The 18,918-nt window shown below is 41.0% G+C and overlaps 1 protein-coding gene across 13 annotated transcripts in view; it reads right to left on the bottom strand.

The window, feature by feature from the left end:
- Window positions 1–8: 8 nt before the first annotated feature.
- Window positions 9–18,918, bottom strand: part of DAB1 (DAB adaptor protein 1) — a 566,655-nt gene continuing 547,745 nt past the window's right edge. For 10 of the 13 annotated variants that reach the window (XM_080406386.1, XM_080406380.1, XM_080406381.1 and 7 more), the window contains 2 exons: window positions 9,644–18,807; window positions 9–9,556 (listed from right to left, as the gene is read on the bottom strand). In XM_080406386.1, the coding sequence (XP_080262512.1) occupies window positions 18,724–18,807 (84 nt within the window). In that variant the 3' untranslated portion in view covers window positions 9–9,556; window positions 9,644–18,723. The remainder of the gene's footprint in view (window positions 9,557–9,643; window positions 18,808–18,918) is intronic. The other 3 variants (XM_080406382.1, XM_080406383.1, XM_080406384.1) reach the window with 3 other exon arrangements.

The raw sequence follows: 18,918 nt of genomic DNA, 5'->3' as shown, positions 1-18,918 counted from the left end.
CCGTCTGCCGGGGGTGCCTGTGCGTGTGTGAAAATGGTCCAAGTAGAAAAAGATAAATTACCGGGTCGTTTTTCCACACTGTAAACAGCAGATGACCCAGCACCTGGCAGATTCACAAGGTAAACGCTGCAATCGTTAGTACACGGCTTTCTGCAGGCAAGTGGGAAGGAAGCAAAGATCTGTCTAGAAGCAATTTACGCTTTCATTTGTAACACTCTTTTCAAGGGACAGGGAAAAAATGAATATTTTAATAAATGAAACGAACTCGAGTCTTGGCAAGAGGGAAGCGATAAGTAAACTAAATCCAGCTTTCTAGGAATACAGTGCAAAATCATTACTTATTTCTGCTTTCCATGTCTGTCTGCCAGAGGAAGGGCAGGCACGAGGCGCAGGCAGTCACGCTCATGGTTCAGGGAAAGCTTTCACCCTCCCAGTGCCCTGTGCTGTCTCCCATCGGGGCTCGTGCTGCAGGGGAAAAGAAGAGCCCCAGCCTTGGCTGGCCATCCACGGAGATCCTCTGCTTCACACACCTAAAATCTTGAGCCCACACAAGCAAGACCTGTCAGGTTATTAAATAAAATGTCTTGGTGTTTCCAGCTACTGCACTGAGTCATTCTCTCTCTTCCCAACCAGGGCAGAAAACTTACCAAGGGCTGATTCTGATCAGATCAGCTGCACTTTGGGAAGGCAAGTCAGGATCTTCTAAACCTTGCAGAATTTTAGTTCGGTTGCCTGCTGAGGCAGCCTTCATGTCCCATCGCTTCCCACTTCACGTACGGCTTTTTGATTCCTGAGACACAAAAGTCTTTCCCTTCATTTTGCTCATGAGTCTTAACCTAAGACTAAGGCTCTAAAAACCTACAAGGAGTGTCTTAGAGGGAGAAAAGTTCCCTGAATCTGTGTTTCCCTATATAAAACAATGAGCATCACCGTGTTTTCCCACCCTTGCTCTTGCTGGACAAGCAGAGGTTCTTTGGAGAGATGCAGTCTCGCTTTGTGTAAAACTATGGCTTTTAGTAGTCTCTCACCCTGGGATAAGTGTCTGAGTGCTTTGATGATACAAAGAATAAATACACTTTAATTTGTTCATTATGGGACTGATGGGTGCTATATATAAGATTAACCATATTCACTAACAGAAAACAAACTCGACAACAGCATCATTAGCTGGCCAAGTGCTACACCTCTTAATGTGGCACTTACCTTACAAACGACATTTTTCTGACTGTGGAGCCACGTCTCTGCAAAATAAGCAACTGGCTGCTGCATCTTTCTAGTTTGGCAGCTTGATGATAACAATTTAACAGAGAAGAACATTAACTGAATCCTTGTAGCAATCTGTTCCGAATAAAAAGATTGTATTTCAGGCAGCCAGTTTTTCAACCCAAAGTCCCCGAACACACAGTCAGTGATTAAGTGCCCTCTCAACATGGAGGACAAACGGTTAGGAAAGATGGCTGAGATTGTGCAAAGCTTTTTGTTTGCCTTTTTGGCCTTTTTTTTTTTGTTTTTGAACCCAAGACCTGTGTGATACAGCTTGCTCAACCTTTGACACAATTGATTTAGCTGTTAATTATTTGTCCATGACCAAAACCACACTTCCAGAAAAGACCTCTCCATACGTGGGACCTTTGCTGGCTGGGCAATGCAGTGCACACCCAGTATTGCAATGGCAGCAAAAGAGAAGCCAAGATGATAAGCACAGAGCAGCCTCTAGACGTAACTGCAAACCAAGGCAGTGATCCCGGCGCGTGAAGATCTCAAGGCAAACGGTTCCTGTTTGCTGCTTGTGTCCGTTCGGCTGCCTCTCCCCATGCGCATCTTAGTGGGGAACGTGCCTGGTTCTGAATCAGCAGAAAGAAGTGAGGTTAAAATAGGAGCAGGGACCCACAAGACACTTGGGTCCTACACTTTTAACACACTTTTCAGAGAGAATTGAAAAGCAAAATCAGGTTTTCCATATAATTTATCATCTGGTTTAATTAGAGGTTGGTCTGACACATAAAACTGATGACAACAACCACAGCTCATTTTCTGCCTCCTCGCAGTTTGGGGCTTCATGGGTCCATGGATCAGCGGGAACGTCGCCAGGTAATGCCGTCTCTGTCCTCTTTCCCCAGCCTTGTTCCTCCTTCGTCGCCGACTCGGTAGCCGCGGCTGCCTGCTGAGCTGTTCTGCAGTCCCAAAGCACTCAGCGCGAACAGCGCTGGAAGTCACTGTGGGCGGGTTTCATCACCGTCAAAAACGAAGCCTCTCTAAGCATCCGCCGTGAACACCGAGCTTTCAAGTGCAACAAACACATGCTTTTGCAGAGTTCGTAACACCAACACAAGTTTGTGACCCCTTGCTCCCTGTAAATAAAACCTATACAGTTTCGCCAAACACAATTTATGTATTTTTTTTAATGGCAGTCTCCTGTTCAAAGAAAAACTGTGAAACACATCAGAGATGAAAGGCCCTCCCTGGGAAAGGTTAGAGTGGAGCCAGCAACCAGCTCTTTATGGCATTGTTAGTGCATTTTTCAAAAATAATTCCTTTTTTTTTCTTCTCTGAGACCATCTTTTCATTCCCTGCTTCAGAACTCATAACGCATTTCCTTCTGTGGAACACATCTGGCTCATTCAAAGGCAAGAGGAGGCTCGCCCACTGATTTTAGTGGTGAAGAACACAGGGTGGCAAATATACAGCAAAATTTACAAGTAATAACCCCTAAAGAATGTTTCCAGATGTTTACTACACCTAACTGTTGCATCACCGTTATTGTTACTGACACAGTTATTTTCTGGTGGTGAGGTTGGTCTCTGAAAGACCCTGGGTGTAAAAAAAAAAATAAAATAATGTTGAACTTAATTCCCCTTTTCTGACTTCTGGTTCACTAAAAATAATGCCTTATAGCGACTCAGCCCAAACTGGGCATAGGTTCAATTCCTCTGAAAGCTCTGATTCTAAGGTCCTGTGAAGACAGTAAGACAGGGGCTGCAGTAATGAGGAGACAAAGAAAGAAAAACCTGCCGTGCCCCATCCCTTGCCTCCATCTCCTCTCCATTAGACCGCAGGGTAACATACACACAAACTCATTTTCGAACCAGAAACAGCATTTTTAAAAGAAAAAACAAGACGCTCGTAATCTGAACATGTCAAATAGTACAAAATTTACAAAACCCGCAACACCTTACAGCACTGTAACTTCTGCTTATTTCTAACACAACCAGCTCCTGACACCGAGAGCTTTTCTCAGACCCCTAATAACTATCTGTTAAAGAAGACAAAGATGCCACAAAAGGTCTTCACACAGCTAGTACCTGGCAATAATTCTTCATAATCCTTTATTTTCACAAATGTCTGAGGATGAATGGACATTGATTTGCTGCCCATTAACCTGGTTTTCTTTTAATCTATTGTGATTTCCTTTCTTTGCTGGTGAGGAGTATTTATAGAAGTGGTGCTGCGGGAGCTATGAAATGGGGTTGAAAAGCCAGCAAATAATATCAGATCTTAAAAGACCCTTTTAAAAAAAAATACATTCTGTATCTGAAAGCCCCTTGAATGGGTAACATCTGAGACTATTCCTCTTATTGAGATTTTCCAGGTGCTGATAAAACATTTTAGGGGTGATAGATGAGCCACAGGGCAAACACGTCGATTGAGATAAGACTATTTAAAGCTCTAAAAACTAATAGCTGGAGAGTCGTTTCACTAATAGACCTGATATTTCCTGCTTCCAGTAGGATAATTTTAGAAAGAGACAGGCAATGTTACAGGTACTCAGGAAATCGTATCAGGATATCTCCCCATATTCCTCACTGTCATGCTGAAATGTATAATTCAGTTTCCCCACACTTTCAGACAGCCAGTAAAGCAAGAAAAAAATACCCTTTTTCCTTCCCCAAGCCAGCCCTCTGCTTTATCTTATGTATTAAAAAAAAAACACAACAAAACACAAACCCAAACAAAAAACCAAAAGCCTGTTAATGGGGCTGACCCTAAAAAAAACAACAACTTGTGGAAGACCTCATCACAAGAGAGGTGACAGAAGTACTCTTACACATCATGGTGTTTGCAGCAGCAACATCAGACCACAGCCAGGAACAGGGGCCGAGTCCCACCGATTTCCCACACAGGAGCAGAACCAGCAGCCAGGAGCAGTGCATGCAGCAGCAAGGACAGCGTTAGTACAGATGCTTCTGTAGATGATCCGCGCTCACACATTCCCCCAAACCCTCCATTTTCTGGCTGCCACATGCACTCCCACTTGGCTCCTTCACCACTGAGTGCTTTGCATGTTAGCTTAGAGGAGCAATTGTAGACAATGGATTCAAACTGCTCTAGATAATTGCCAACAGATACTCCCTTTCATCTCTTCGAAATCATATTCTTCTGGTTGAGAACAGTGTTTGCCAGAAAACAAAAAAATATGAACCTGACAGGACAGGAGTTCTTTAGAAAGCAACAACAACAAAAAAAGGAAATCGTGCATGGAAATACCTGTCACAACCTAGAGAAAGGCAGAAAGAGGTGAGCTTGTCTGTTGCAGCAACTGTCACCATGTAGTGATTAAAGCACATAAAACTGGCCTTTAATCAAACGTAAGCGAGTTAAAATTGCATATTCCCAGCCTATACGATCAATTGCTTTCCCAGAAGCCACTGACATGGAAAAGAGAGACCTGGCAGAGTCCTCACTTCTGTAAAACCACAGGCTGGTTCTGCAAACTGTTTGGTAATAAATTCTCATTACTGTGGGAGACCGTGGCCTTAATTAGCATTAGTTAAATCGGAACCACTTTGACTGCACTAGTCATGTTTGAGCTGGATACTCTCGTACACAATCTAGAGACTCCGAGCGCAGCCAAGTTACAGTAACATGAATGCAATACACTGTACTGATGCAGCGCAGCGAGAATCAGATTTCCCCTCGCCCTCCTGAACAATGCCCACACGCAGCCATGTCCTTCCTACTCCGAGGTTCCTCACCAACACCGGCCTGCATCCCAAATCTGCTCATGCTCAATTTTTAAACTGAGTCTGCACAGCAACTGTGCAACACGAGCCAGTTGTCCGATTTTTCCAGCTTCATTGTGGGAGCACCAGAGGAGTATCAACAACACGAGACTTGGCCTACACTGCAAAAAAGCATTTCAGTTTGAAGCCATGCTTAGCTGTGTCGTACTTCACTTAAAGTTGGCATTTCATAGCTCGTCGGAAACCAAAGATTGTGTTCCTCCTTCCAAGGACACCCAAATACAGTCAGCTACACACAGGGTCCAAAGGCCATTAAGGCTAGCATGCGTTCATCACAACAGAACAACCTTTATTCTTAGGTGGGACCCAAGTATTTCAACAACGCTCATCGACAAAGGCAATGAATGTTTCAGCATGACCTACTGGACATTTCTGGTGGAAGAGAAAAGGATGAGACATCAAGAAGAAGAAATACAATAAAATATATGTGCACATATCCACATCCTTCTCTCTGTCTATATATAAACACATACTTCTTACCCTTAAATTTCAATGTGGTATCTTGCATATTTGCATTACTCTCCTGGCAAAGAATGGTACTATTCCTTATTTCCACTGAGAGATCCAGTACTCGGTATCTCTGAATATAAAATAATTTTATTTTGCATGCAGCATCATGAGTTTCACACCAGCAAAACACTTCAGCCTACCCTATGCATTGCCCCAACCAGTAAACGTCCAACTGCAATATGAAGCGGTATCATTATTAAGTTTTACTGGATTAAGCCTTTGCTCACAGTTCTGTGCATATTACTGGAAAGTTTTGGGTTTTTTTACTTCCAAAACTGTCACGTTTAAATGCACATTTTTAATTTGAAATCTTACTTGAAGAGGAAGTGAGCAAAATAATTGCAGCTGCTCGTGCCACAAAGGTACTCTAGCTTTGGTAGCATCACACAGTGTGCTCTGCACCCAGAATGTGCGATTTTACAGGAGGTGACTAAAATATATACTAGTTTGGGATGCTCGTCCTAAAACACCTGAAAAGAGGCCAAAACCACAGAGGCAGCAGCTAAAAGCAGCAAGTTAAGCACTTCCAAGACAAGCAACTGAGAGTAATTAAGATTAGGTATCGATCAAATCGAGGCACTTCTTTTTCTCCTTTCCCAGATATTTCCACCGTCAAAAATATTGGCTATGACAGACACCAACACTGAGCTGAAAGAGTGGCAGAATTATCACAGAAGAGCAAAAGCCATGAAACAAACTTACTGAAATGACGCCTTTTAAAAATGTTTTTATTCATAACAGTATTACATGGTGTGTTACAGAAATTAATGGAAAATTTCTAAAAATTTGTTGGTTTTTTTTTTGTTGTTGCTGAATGCATTATACATAAAGTTAAAAATAATGTGTCCGTATATGTTAACAAGTGGTCATTATCTGAGGTAAAGTTAAAGTAGGTTTAGAAATGTACTGCAACAGTCATTTTATCTTTCTCATATTTATTAAAAAAATATGTGTCAGAATGCAGAAATAAAAATGAATGAAAACCACGGAGTAAACATTTTTGCAAAGAAGGTGCCCAGTACGTTATTAGATGAAAGGTTTCATCAGACAATTGGATGACTACGATCTATCAAAATATCTTTTCATGACAGGTAAAGATCAAGAACCTACAGGGGATGATAACAGGATGGCTGGTGGGATTCCCTGGTTTTTAAATTTAAAGTGACGAATTAGTGCTAGTGAAGGATGAGGGATTAAACAATTGCACAAGCTGGATGTTTTAGTTATCTACAATACTGGTACAGTGCAGAGGCCTTCCAGTCCTCTCAGCTCAGCATCGCAACCATGACAAGGATGATCTCATCGTATGACAAGACAATTCAGAATTTGTTTTTATTTATGAGCGTTGGTAAAGGCAAGACAAAAGTCCACGGTGATGGTCCAGCTGTCTCTCATGAGACACTAAAATTGCAGTCTCATTCCCTCGGCACCTATTCGTAAATGATCTGCTTCCTACAAATACGTTGTCAATGGATGATCCTCTGAGACATAAATCTCTTCCTTTTCTTTCATCGTTCTACCCCATAACTGGAAATGCACTGATGATACTAAACCTCAAACGTCTATGATGAACCAAAACTGTCTTTGTGGTTCCGTATGTAGGACAAAACCCAAAAGAGCCACTGCGGAAGAAAGTAGCACCACTGCGCAAATTAGGAAAATATTCTTAAAAGATATATCCTTCTGAAACACTTTTACCTCTGCTTTTAATCCCAATACACTCAATCCGCCAAGTTTTATTTTATCTTCTCCATTAGAAAACTTGATCTTCCTTCTGATGGGAAAATAAGGTTTGCTACAAAGCTGTGTGCACATGACTAAGGAATAAGCATCAAATGACCATGAATGGGGATAAAAGTTCTCTTCTCCGCAGGTTAGGTCTATTCACAGCTAATTTTTCATTCACATACATTCTGTAACGCACATTGCTCTAATTTCTCTAATCAAAATAAAAGACTGGAATCATGTTGTGAGACTTGGTTGTACATATCAACAATCGCCACCCCAATTATTCTGTCTTCTAAACCATTTTTAGCTTATAATAGAGATGAAAGAAAGTAAAATATTTATAACTCCAGGCCTATTTTAATCATGACAAAAATGTAAATCCTAATGTGTCAATTTAAAAACAAAATCTGCACAATAACCCTAAAAACTGATTAATCATTTGATTTCTTTACCCTTTTTTTCCTTTTTCTGTTTTTTTTTCTTTTTTTTTTTCCTTTTTTTTCTTCTTTTTCTTCTTAGTGTTAAACCACTAAATTCAATATACTGTAACTGCATAGGAACATCAGGAAAACACATTTGACCTGTATAACAATTCTCTGTAGGGCAAAAATATATAGATTCTTTATGAAAATCATGTGCTAAACATATGAACCCAAACACTGCACTTTTGCTTCATAAATGTAAAAAAAGGAAGTTTTAAATTCTTGTTTTGTGTGTAAACAGTTTGATGACTTCTATGCAGAGGTTCAAAGTAATGTCAATGAAATGTGATTTCTCATAAGTGGAGTACGTCTGGGTGATAACGCTAGATCATAAAATCATGTGTTCCCATTAATTTCACTAGTCGCCGACAAGCTGACTGCTTTTGGCAAATGCGCTTGAGCTTCAGCCCATTATTGTAAGCATGTGAAAAGAGTATGTGATGTGAGAACCACAAATTGGGTTTGCCACACCTCCCAAGCACTGCAACTTGCTACCTTCTCTACAGTGTAATGGCATTAGTAAAAGAATTTTCGTAACATTTATATTTACAAAAAACCTGGCAATTTTCATTCGAACTCCTTAAAGCCATTTCCCCTTAAACATTTAAAGAGTTTAACAGTAAGATTTTTTTTCAAGTTATAAAATAAAAATCCCATTTGATTTTTCTGATGTACAAAAAGTGATAAAGATGAACATTTTGATCAACAGAATCAGTTTGTTATTCCAAAATCCATGCCATCCTTGTCCCATTTGTAAAGTCCGCTTCATCCAAATTCCTAAACCAGAATCACACCAGTATTATTTGGCAAATGATATTTTTTTTCATCAAAAATGGCACACAGAGAAGAAAACACTTGTCTGCATAGCATTACAGCAGCAAGATACTGAAGAAATAAAAATATTCCTTTTCTGCACTTTGTTTAGAGTTTCCTAGGAAATACTGACTCTTTTGTCTTTCCTCAGTGGGACTCGATGTCCTTTCTCTACCCACGAGTATTCAAACAGAAAGCAGCATTTCTTCCTCATGATGCGCTAGAACTTAAAGGTCCATTTGGCAACATTTCCAGTCAGGATGGACAGACAACCGAGTTCAGTTCTGTGGTTTCAAGTTAGGAATCATTTCCACAGGAGGCATTTTGCTGTTAGATTTGTCTCTCATACAAAACTACAGAATAAGAAATGAAAAAAAAAAATAAAATATGACACTGCCAGTATTTTGTTGTTGTGGTGGTGGTTTATAGATGTCTACACAGGGAGGGGGTGGGGGAAAAAAGAAGTCCGGATCAGCCTGATGTAAATGATGATGAAAAACATGTCACCATGACATAAAAAGTGCCGACTTGTGCCCAAAAGGCTGTGGAATGATAATGCCACTGCTACATACAGATGCTGCTTTTTGCTCAAAAGAAAAAGAATGTCTAACACTCAACAAATTTCAGATGCTCATTATTTATATGTGGCATACAGAAGATACCAAAGGTTAAAAGAAGATCGAGGAGTAAGATTTCCTAGTCTGGATACCCACGACTTGTGTGGACGGGGCTGGACTCACGGTACGATAAGCAGGGCGAGTTTTTGTTTTGTGCTGCCATAGGAATCTGCCATTGGTTGCCAAAAACACCATCAGGAACACTCGTAGAGCCAGTCCAGGACGGCAATCATCTCTCCTTGTCAGACAAAATGAATCAGAAAAAAAGCATGGAAGCCAAAGGCTTGCCAGGTTGTTGGGTTTCGTTTGAGTCCTGGAGCACCACAAGCCTGTAACAATGCTATTTCTTAGGTCTGTTGATCTGGGCGTAGAGAGGTTCTGCTTCCTGGGGATAACAAAAATATAATCAGCCGAGATGTCTCCGGACAGTCTCTAGAACATTTTTAGAACATCTGCTTGAGAACAGCAATACCTTGTGAGTCAAAACCCAAAGGAAGTGTTTGTTTTCTGTGCTGCCTTGAGTGATCACGGCACCCCAGTTGAATTGTGAAGCAAATGTGACATTATTTCAGAAAATGAATGCTTACTATCAATTTCCTCTTCCAGTATTGGCCGTGCACCGATCCTCAGGAGGTATTGCTGGGCATAGACATATGAAGAAATGAAATGATATTTATATGACTAGATGTTTTGAAGTTTACAGGCCAGAAATGCAGCTGGTGTAAAACGCTGTTACTCGTACCAGGCTGAGACCCCCCCGGCAGCACAACAGCAGAGCATCGCTGTGGGTTTTATGCAACTCATGGAGAAAAACACTTGCAAACACAAACCGCCGCTGAAAGCTGAACTAATGAAGCTGTGACGGGATTTAAAATAACAATGTGAGTTGCCTATGAAGAACGAGGAAAGCTAGCTCCGTGCAGTTTGATTAGGAGTCTGTATAACCATTAGTACAATCATTAAAGCCGGGAGGAAAGCGTGTCGATTTGCTAACAGATACTTCCTTGGGAATTTCCTGGATGTGTGTGGGGGGGAAAGCTGCCATGGTCTTTAGTGCTGCTTCGTAGCTGACACCCTGTGCTTTCTTAATACTGCGTTCATCTTGGCTGCAGTGGGAAGCAAACCAGCCATGGACCCTGGAATCCATTCTACTTAATTTCCAGAAACTAATTTATTAAACTAAGAATGACATCTAAAAAAAGAACGAGACAGGCAGAAAGGCTAATTAATGCCATACTGCATTAACTCTCCACAGCTTGATAAATATTCAAATACCATGCCACGACGTTGAATTTAACCAACTTAGAATCAACTCATGTTATAGCAGCATCAGCAGAAGCCGACTTTGAGCAAGAAAACCTCTGAAGGCTGGCAAACCGCTGGGCACTGTGGAGCACAGAAATGTCTAGCAGGGGATGGCACAGGATTTTAATCACTGCTTATAAAAACGATGCTGCTGATGAGAAAAACAGCCCAAAGATGGATCCATATGGCTATCTTTACTCTGTGCCCAGGGTGCCTGGCCAGCATTCCGGGCTGTGTCCTGTCCCGGTGCTCTGTCCTGCCTCACTACGCATCTCGTGTCGAATGAGGAGCAACACAAGAAACCCAAAATATGATGTTTCCTCCATACCGAGGCAAAGTTGTTGCTTATTCCTTGAAATTACTACATTTCTGGAGCTTGCAGAGATTTCCCTTCCCCATCCTCTGCCTACATGAAGCCCTGAGTACACTACTAAGCATTATGAGAGGATGAGAGAAATCCTTTTGATTAAATAAAGGCTGCTGAAATTATCCCCAGCAAGAAGCAAATATATTTTGTGACCTTGAAAAACTGAAGGTAATCAGAAGAGATGACTGAGAGTAAATAACTGCATTTCACACACTGTGTGTTAGGTCTACCTATGCCAATTTTCATGTACTACAGACACGAAACTGGCAGAATGATCTATCACAGTTAGTTCAGAGAAAATCTGTACTAATTAATGTGGGAACCTGACACACACGAGGCCATTCTTCAGGCATTTGCTGAACCTGAGGTGATTGCAAGGGGAAGCGAAAAGGAAGGAGAAGAAAAGGGGAGGGAGGGAGGGAGAACATCCCTCTGGAACAAAAGATGTCAGTTTTTCAAATGTCTTTCGGGGGGGTGTGGGGGTGGAAAAGAGCTTTTCAAAATGTCAAGTGTACTTTTTAGACCTGTCCTCAAATCTCTTTAAGATATGCAGAATAACAGGCGTCCTAAGGTGTCAGGGAACTCTACACCCTCAGAAGGGGAGGAGAAGGAGCTCATCAGAGGCCATCAGCACTTCCAACAGCACGAGGCAGTCTTTAGAATTAGGTACTTCTTTTGTTCATAGTCAACATTTATCTGAACATACACGTGACATGCTCACGCAAGAACATACGTATGGCAAAGGCCTGCATTTCTCACTGATATGGGTAATTTTTCTCCCAGTAGACCAGATAATTTTGAATGAAAAGGGTGCTCTTATGTCTTCCTTTTAGTTGGTCTCCCCCTTTGGATGCCTACCTGGGAAATTAATTGCAGTAATTGCGTGCAATCTTCCCAGCCAAATTTTTTTTGTCAATGACAGATTTGTTTTCTAATAGCACGCTGAGATCATTCAGGCAGTGTGTCTTGCCTGTAGCCCAACACTGCAAACAGCATCTGTACAGTATTGACAACGACACAACACAGCAAACACGAGCAGAAGAGGACAGAAGAGAGGCAAAAGGAGAGTTGAGCGCTGTTGACTTCACAGACAGCTCCTCTCTCTCATGACATCAGGCAGCGGGGGCTTTCACAAGCATTACTTGGGATGGTCTTGGAAGCAGAAATAACTCCCGTTTTTCACACGCTCCACGCAAGTCACAGGGCATGGCAGGCCAGCCTAACTCTTCTCACAGCACCAGAATCATCTCACCAACGTTTTCTGCTTGCTACTCCTACCAGCGTGTTAGGAACAGATCCGGAGGGAAGGGTATGAAAGAATGGGTCTTTGTCAGAATAAAAAACAAGAGAGGAACAAATAAAAGAGCATATAAAGCTTCCAATTTGCATAAATGCCTTGCATCTTCAAGTGTTCTCCTTTCTATAGAATTGGCCCAGAAGCACTTCTGACGCGATTTCATCACCCCCACAGGGAGAAACCAAGATGACAACCGGCAGCACCTTTTTTTCCTGCTAAACCCTACTGGAAGGCTTCTATCAACTTTTGAGATACGTAATTTCTGGCAGATGTTTGAAAAGTAAATGTTTTCCTTGATGTTTGGAAGCTGCTATCAAAGTAGCGTTTAGCTGTACTCTCACATACTAATGGGGCTCTTTACACTGAAGAGTAGCCTTTAAATACTGAGACGTTGCAGGAAGATGATATGAATTCACAGGTCAGGTACCTGACCAGGTGGCAGTAAAGGACCAGAAACATCTAAATATACATGCTTGAAGTTAGACAGCTAAATATTCAGGAAGCTACAGGTATGTTGTGCTATTGTTGAATTACAAAGTCTCCTGGAATTAACTGCAAAAACTGCCAAAGAGAGAATTTTCCCTGCGTATGCCACATTTACATATTCCAGAGATACTTCATGCTCGAAATCAGTTTATTCTTCCCATTTTAAGGAACATTTTGCACAATAAACAAGACTGTAGCAAGCAGTAAGTATTTCTGGTATAGTACACTACTGCATGAGGTAACAAGGCTGCTAATGGTTTTGAATAACATTATGTAAATACTCGAAGTAAATTTGCATCCAATTTAAAGACATTAACATCTGCTCCCCAGCAGAAGTGATCACTGGGGGACACCTCTTGAAAGATTCAGCACCTACTTGGGCCTGTGTAGGTGAGCTCACTCGCAAAACATAACACAGGACTTGGTTAGGAAGAAACCATTTTTACATTGGCAGCCCTTTCATCACGGCAAGGCACCCTGCTATGTGCAAAGCTTCAGGCAAGATGTACTGAATTGTAGAGGTGAGGCCCTCATAGATTTCTTTGCCCTTTACAATAGATTCTCAGCACCGGCTTTAATCCTGGCTGACTGATCAGAAAGGGCAGGCTCAAATGACAGAGTTTCATGAAATAAGTGTGCCAGCCAAAATGAGAGTCTTGTGCCGGGGATGCAAGTGAAGGGAATGGGAGTGCAACGCGTCTTCTCTTTACGGCATGCTGACTCGATAAAATAGCACGTAGTAAACTTGGCAAGCAGGATTCAAATTAAATATCTTTGGTGGTAAGACAGGTAATTCCTAGTGGTCCATTAACAGCCAGCGGCTGTTTGTCTTTATTACAGTTAGCCTCCAACAGGCGCATACATACATTCCAGTTTGGGATTATGACCAGAGTTTGGGATTATGATCTACTCTTACTCTAAACCTACATAGGAATGTTTCCTAATCTCAAATACCCAGTTTAATTATTAGCATTTTAAAAGTCTCTCTTGTTTTAGTATCAAGATGGATGCTGTATATCCATAAAATGAAAAAGCAATGAGAAATACTTGGAAAGATGAACCCTGCTTCATCTTCGTTCTCGTATAATAATGAACTGCAGCCAAGAAACAGGCCTGTTATTTCTGGGCCCTTTTCCTAACGAAACAGTAGCCATGCAATTATACCTTCCGTCTACCTATCTGTCAATTCTCCTTCCGAACTCTTGAACTCAATGGCCAATTTGAAGCAAAATGTTCAGAAGTCTCAAAGATACCAAATTATCACAAGTGACTTTTTAAAATCAGTTGTTGTGCAGAAGACAGGGAACTTTTAAATGACCTCATTACCGAGAAAGCTAGAAGAGCTTGTCCCCTAATTGAATTGCTGGATTGCCGATCAGCAAGCACACGGCTTTAGACAAGCTACACAACAAGAGTATGTTGTCTCTTGTTTAGAGGAAAAAGTTGGAGAAACGGGAGGGTACCTCGCTATTTCAAGTAGGAGATATGGGACGAGGTGAGAAACCTGTGTATGAGCTGGGTGGATGAAAATGGATAGCTTGAGGGGGCTGGCAGCAGCGGAGATTAAGGCAGATCTGTAGGATGCCTCTTTACACAGAGCAGCCTGAACTTCTCTGGTCTTGTCCCTTCAGATACCCTGGAAATTATGGTGATGAACAAATGAGCATGAGGACTGAAATGACAGTTTAGGGATTTCTCTGAAACGAAGCAACACTTCCCAAACTGTGAACCCTTTCCAAACACACAACACTACCTCTTTCTCAGGTTCACAGCTCTGCTTGATGCTGTGTCTTTAGTTTGAGAATGAGCCTACAGTATGAGTAGGTCACCTATAAACACCGTGCACTTCTCTTTGGATTCTATTCAGTTCCTATTGAGCCGGATGAATTATAATAACAGACCCTGCAAACACAGCCTCGGATATTTTGAGCCTATCCAGAGTTCTAGTGCAATAGAAAGGGGGTAGAAGGAACAGGAGGATGCAGAATCATCTTAATGTGCCCTCCTGAAGCTCACTAAGCTCCCAGATAAGCCAATACCTTGTCCATAAGTTGCTATTTTCTTTCAACTTCCTAGTAACAGCCCAAATAAAGAGTTATAGTAGTCCATCCTGGAGCTGACTAAGTTTATTAGGAACATTTATCACTAAGAATGGCACTCGCTCAAAGATGGATGATGGCAGCAGGCCACCGAAGTACCACCAAAAGCTGATAGACAAATATTCTAATGAACTGTTGCTCTCCTGACAGTGCTGATAGCATCATGAAGGGTGTAACATATTTTGAGGGCTTATAATTGTCTGCACACATTTCACAGAACAACTGAACAACTTTTTCAGGAAGATATACCCTACCAACAAATGTTTTGAAGGTTTCCTGAGAATCTCTCATGAATGACTGCCAGTGCAAGTGTTGAACTAGGCAGCATATCAATAGAGCTGCACTTGTTCCAGCACTTAAAATTACTTTTATTGCGATAATTGTGGTATCACATATTGTCTTATTCTCTTTCAGAATTTTCAGGCTGCTGCTAATTTGACTTCAAGAACTAGTTCATGTGGTCCATATGGAGTTAGACCACATTTGTGATATCTGACCCCACTATTCTATTCTTTCTGTAGTCAGAATGCTTTGTTAGGAGATGCTGGCCAACAAAACCACAGGTATCCAAAGAAGCCTCGCATCAGCTGAAGTTTGCTCCTCTTCCCTTTTCTCATCACGCACAAAGGCTCCCTTTTTCTATAGCCTTTGCTAAGCTTTTAATTGCAGAGCTTCGGGGCTTCCTAGTGTCACAGTGTGCTAGACCCATGGCTGAGGCTGAGTGAGCAGCTGATGCTGAAAGATGCCCAAGAACAGAAATACCTGCACCAGCAGGGTCTGCACGTAACGCCCTGCACTTCAGGCTGCATCAGGGTGCACTGATGCAAAGGCGGTGACCAGGTGAAAACTCTTCTGTTCAAACTTTTTGCTTTAATCCGAAATGTCAATAATAAGAAATGTTTGACATGTAAAATACAATCATAGCTAAATACAGTTCCTTCTCCCTCTCTCCTCTCACCATAGTTACCCCACATTCAATCTAAAGAGAGCAGTAGGGATAAAATGTCAATCAGCTGAAGATGACAGTCATTCTGTGTTCTCCTCACCCCTTTTGGAAAATCACTATCCATCCTCAATGCTGCTTATGAACAAAGGGAAAACGAATACAAGCCTTGCTGTTCATAAAAAGCTCTGCGAAGAGTTGGGTTTTTTTCAGCTGTAAAGTTAGGCCTATCTGCTTCTTATCTCCAACCATAAAGGGACAAGAATGTAATATATCCATAAAATGTCACATTTACGTACTAAGAACCCATAGCTATTTGTAGAACAGTGACTTATAAGAACAGCTACTGGTAGGATGATGATTTTGGGAGCTTAAGTTGAAGATCGCAAAAAGAAGAGAGGAAAACCCGAGAAACAACAATAGTAACTGAAAGACGTGGCATGGCATTATTTCTAAATGATTATATGCAGTATCAAAAGGAATCAAGAAACCAAATTGCTAAGGTACCTTGAAAGATCAGCGTACAAATTACTAGACAGGTAAGTATTCTGAATACATCAAGATAAGTAAAGATATGGTACAGCTGATGTCACAGAGATGCTGGGAACAGATACATTTGAAATTTCTGAACACAATACTATGTCATGGTCCTGAGAGGTCCATTCATCTGAGTTGTTTACTGTGCTGTTCTTGGTGTGAAGAACCATGTTCTAAAGAGTGCAGTAATCCCCCACTGAACACACAAAAGTGGCTTTTATGCAGGCTGTGATTCTTTTGTACTACATGTTTCTCCCCATTAAGTTTCTCTCCAAATGTGGAGCTCAATACACAACACAGCAGTGAGTCCTGAATTGATAATTTTCCATGGAGATTAGACTTTCCATTGCTCTGATGAAAGCAGGCTTCAGAATTAGATGGGCTGGTTTTAGCAAGTGGATTTCCTACGGACTGCTGCTCAATGGCACTGAACAGAGGCACAATGATATCAGTGTAACTTCACTGGATAGAGGCTTTCTTTTTGTTCAGCTTCCTGTTCCTGCCTACAGCTTTTAGGAATTACTATAATATGATAATCAGTAACATTATTGAACATTTTCCAGAATATATTTCTGAGAATTATACATATTTTATGCAAGACTCTACAAGGATTAACAAAAAATCTAGAAAAAACATATGGAATCACTGGTAACATACTCTTCTTGCGGCTCCCAGAGACCCCTGACAGGTAAAAGAATGTATTTTACTAAGCATTATATAAAAGCAGAACAAAAGGAGTCCCTCACTTGACTGACTTATGTGGTAATATGCATTAACAGAGTTAAACTACTGTTTCAAGTTATATTCAGAACTGCTGGTAGGTAAATGTGTGTGATGCTAGCAGTTTACAAATGATGCTAACTACTTTTGTGGCAGCCAGAAAATTAGAAAGAGATTTTATCATTATTCTCCTCCCCAGAATGAATTTCAGAATTACCCTGACCATGATAAACCATAATAAACACATCTATGAGGGTTTCCAGAGTGTGGGACTCAGATAAATGTCAAATCCTCTTTCATGATCAAGGAAAGGACTCTTGGAATGATCTGAAGCTGGGATAGCCGGCGATGGCAGTGCTGGCCAAGGTCAGGCAAAGGCAAATGCCTTGGCAGCACCATCCATCTGCAGAAGCAGTTTTTGCTGGAGTACAATAACCAATGGACGCTCTTGTTAGAGCAGCTCATCCCAGCTTGGCTTCATCCTTACACTGTCATTTTTAGACTCGATGAGACACAAAGCTTAATGCTACTTTTGCTTTGGCCCCCAAGAAAGAGCCGAGCATTATGTTGGTGAAACCAAAGGAGGGGGAGATGCCTTTTGCCTGCTGAAACCAGGACACCTTCTCACAGCACTACATATTATTAAGAGATAATCCTATTACTCCCAAGTGGATCAAAGCTAAGTTACTGTAAGATTTTTGTAACCGTATTTAATGTACAAAATAAACTGACTCCTAATGAAACTATTAATTTGGAGTTGAAACCAAATTACTTTGGCTCAAGGTGGATAAGTCACTGGTAAATACAGTGCAATTTCTGTACAAAACCCAAAAGGGTTCTGCTGTTGTTATGGACTTGCTCCAGGAGCTCTGTGCTGAAGCACAGATGCTGTATCGGATCACGTATTTGAGTAATACAAAACATGAATGGCAAACAGGGAAAAGATAATGAAACGTATCCTTCAAATAGTAATGTTAGAGAGTATTTGGATGGAATAACAGTGCTCAGCGCTCATAAAACTATGTAGCTTTACTGTCTTTTTGGTAAAACATATATACTGTACTGAAACAAATGACAGAACATTCACTGGCAGCCACATTTTCTTACATGTTCTGTAACACAAAAGATGAAAAGATCATCTTTCCCGTCTGTCTGGATTTAAATGACTTACACTGATGAATAATTTTTAAAACATCAGTGATGCCAATGGTAATATGAACGATCATAATTTTCAGATGTTTTTGACTTGCAGTTGGAGATAAAAATACACAAACCCATTTCAATATTTTTTACATGCAGATAATAAATGTGCTTCTTCTACTGATTATCACATTAATTTAGGGTAGAGATGTTCATGTATCATTACATAATTTTATTTAATGTTTGTCATGTCTATGGGTAAGATGTCTTTTTCCATTTAATATGTTACATCTGACTAAAGACCAGAGTGGATTTGATAAAATGTTCTGCCTAATACATCGTTAGTAATGGCTCAGTTTCCCTATTACCCCTTCGAATCTGAACACAAAGTAAAATAGGTCTACATTTCTTTAAAGCATGCAGGCAGCCGAAACACACATATTTGCATAAGCTGCAACACTTAGTGAATGGCTAAAGCCATGCAAACCACCGAGCATGAGGAATACACTGTGGGTAATGGAGAGGAAAAACAGAAGAGATGGAAAGGAAAAATAAACCATGCATCCATGAAAGCAATGGTAGGCACTGGTGGAAGAGTAAGTGAGCACCTCAAGGTGTAGAGAAAAAAAGGACAGATACCTACCCCAACCTGCGCTATCTAGCTACCGACCTGTGGACTTATAGTATCACCAGTTGGCTCACCAAATGGATCACTGTTGGATGAGGCCTGAGACCCATCAGGCTAGAATACAAGAACATAACACCTTTTTTTCTCAACAATAGAAAGTGAAAAGTCAACACGAGGTTATTTTCATGCTGTGGGCATAACATGTACATCCTATCTCATGAAAAT

Source organism: Falco punctatus, assembly GCF_963210335.1.
Source record: "Falco punctatus genome assembly, chromosome: 11".
Taxonomy (NCBI): domain Eukaryota; kingdom Metazoa; phylum Chordata; class Aves; order Falconiformes; family Falconidae; genus Falco; species Falco punctatus.
Note: the sequence above shows the minus strand (reverse complement) of the source record. Positions and strands in the feature narration are given on the sequence as shown.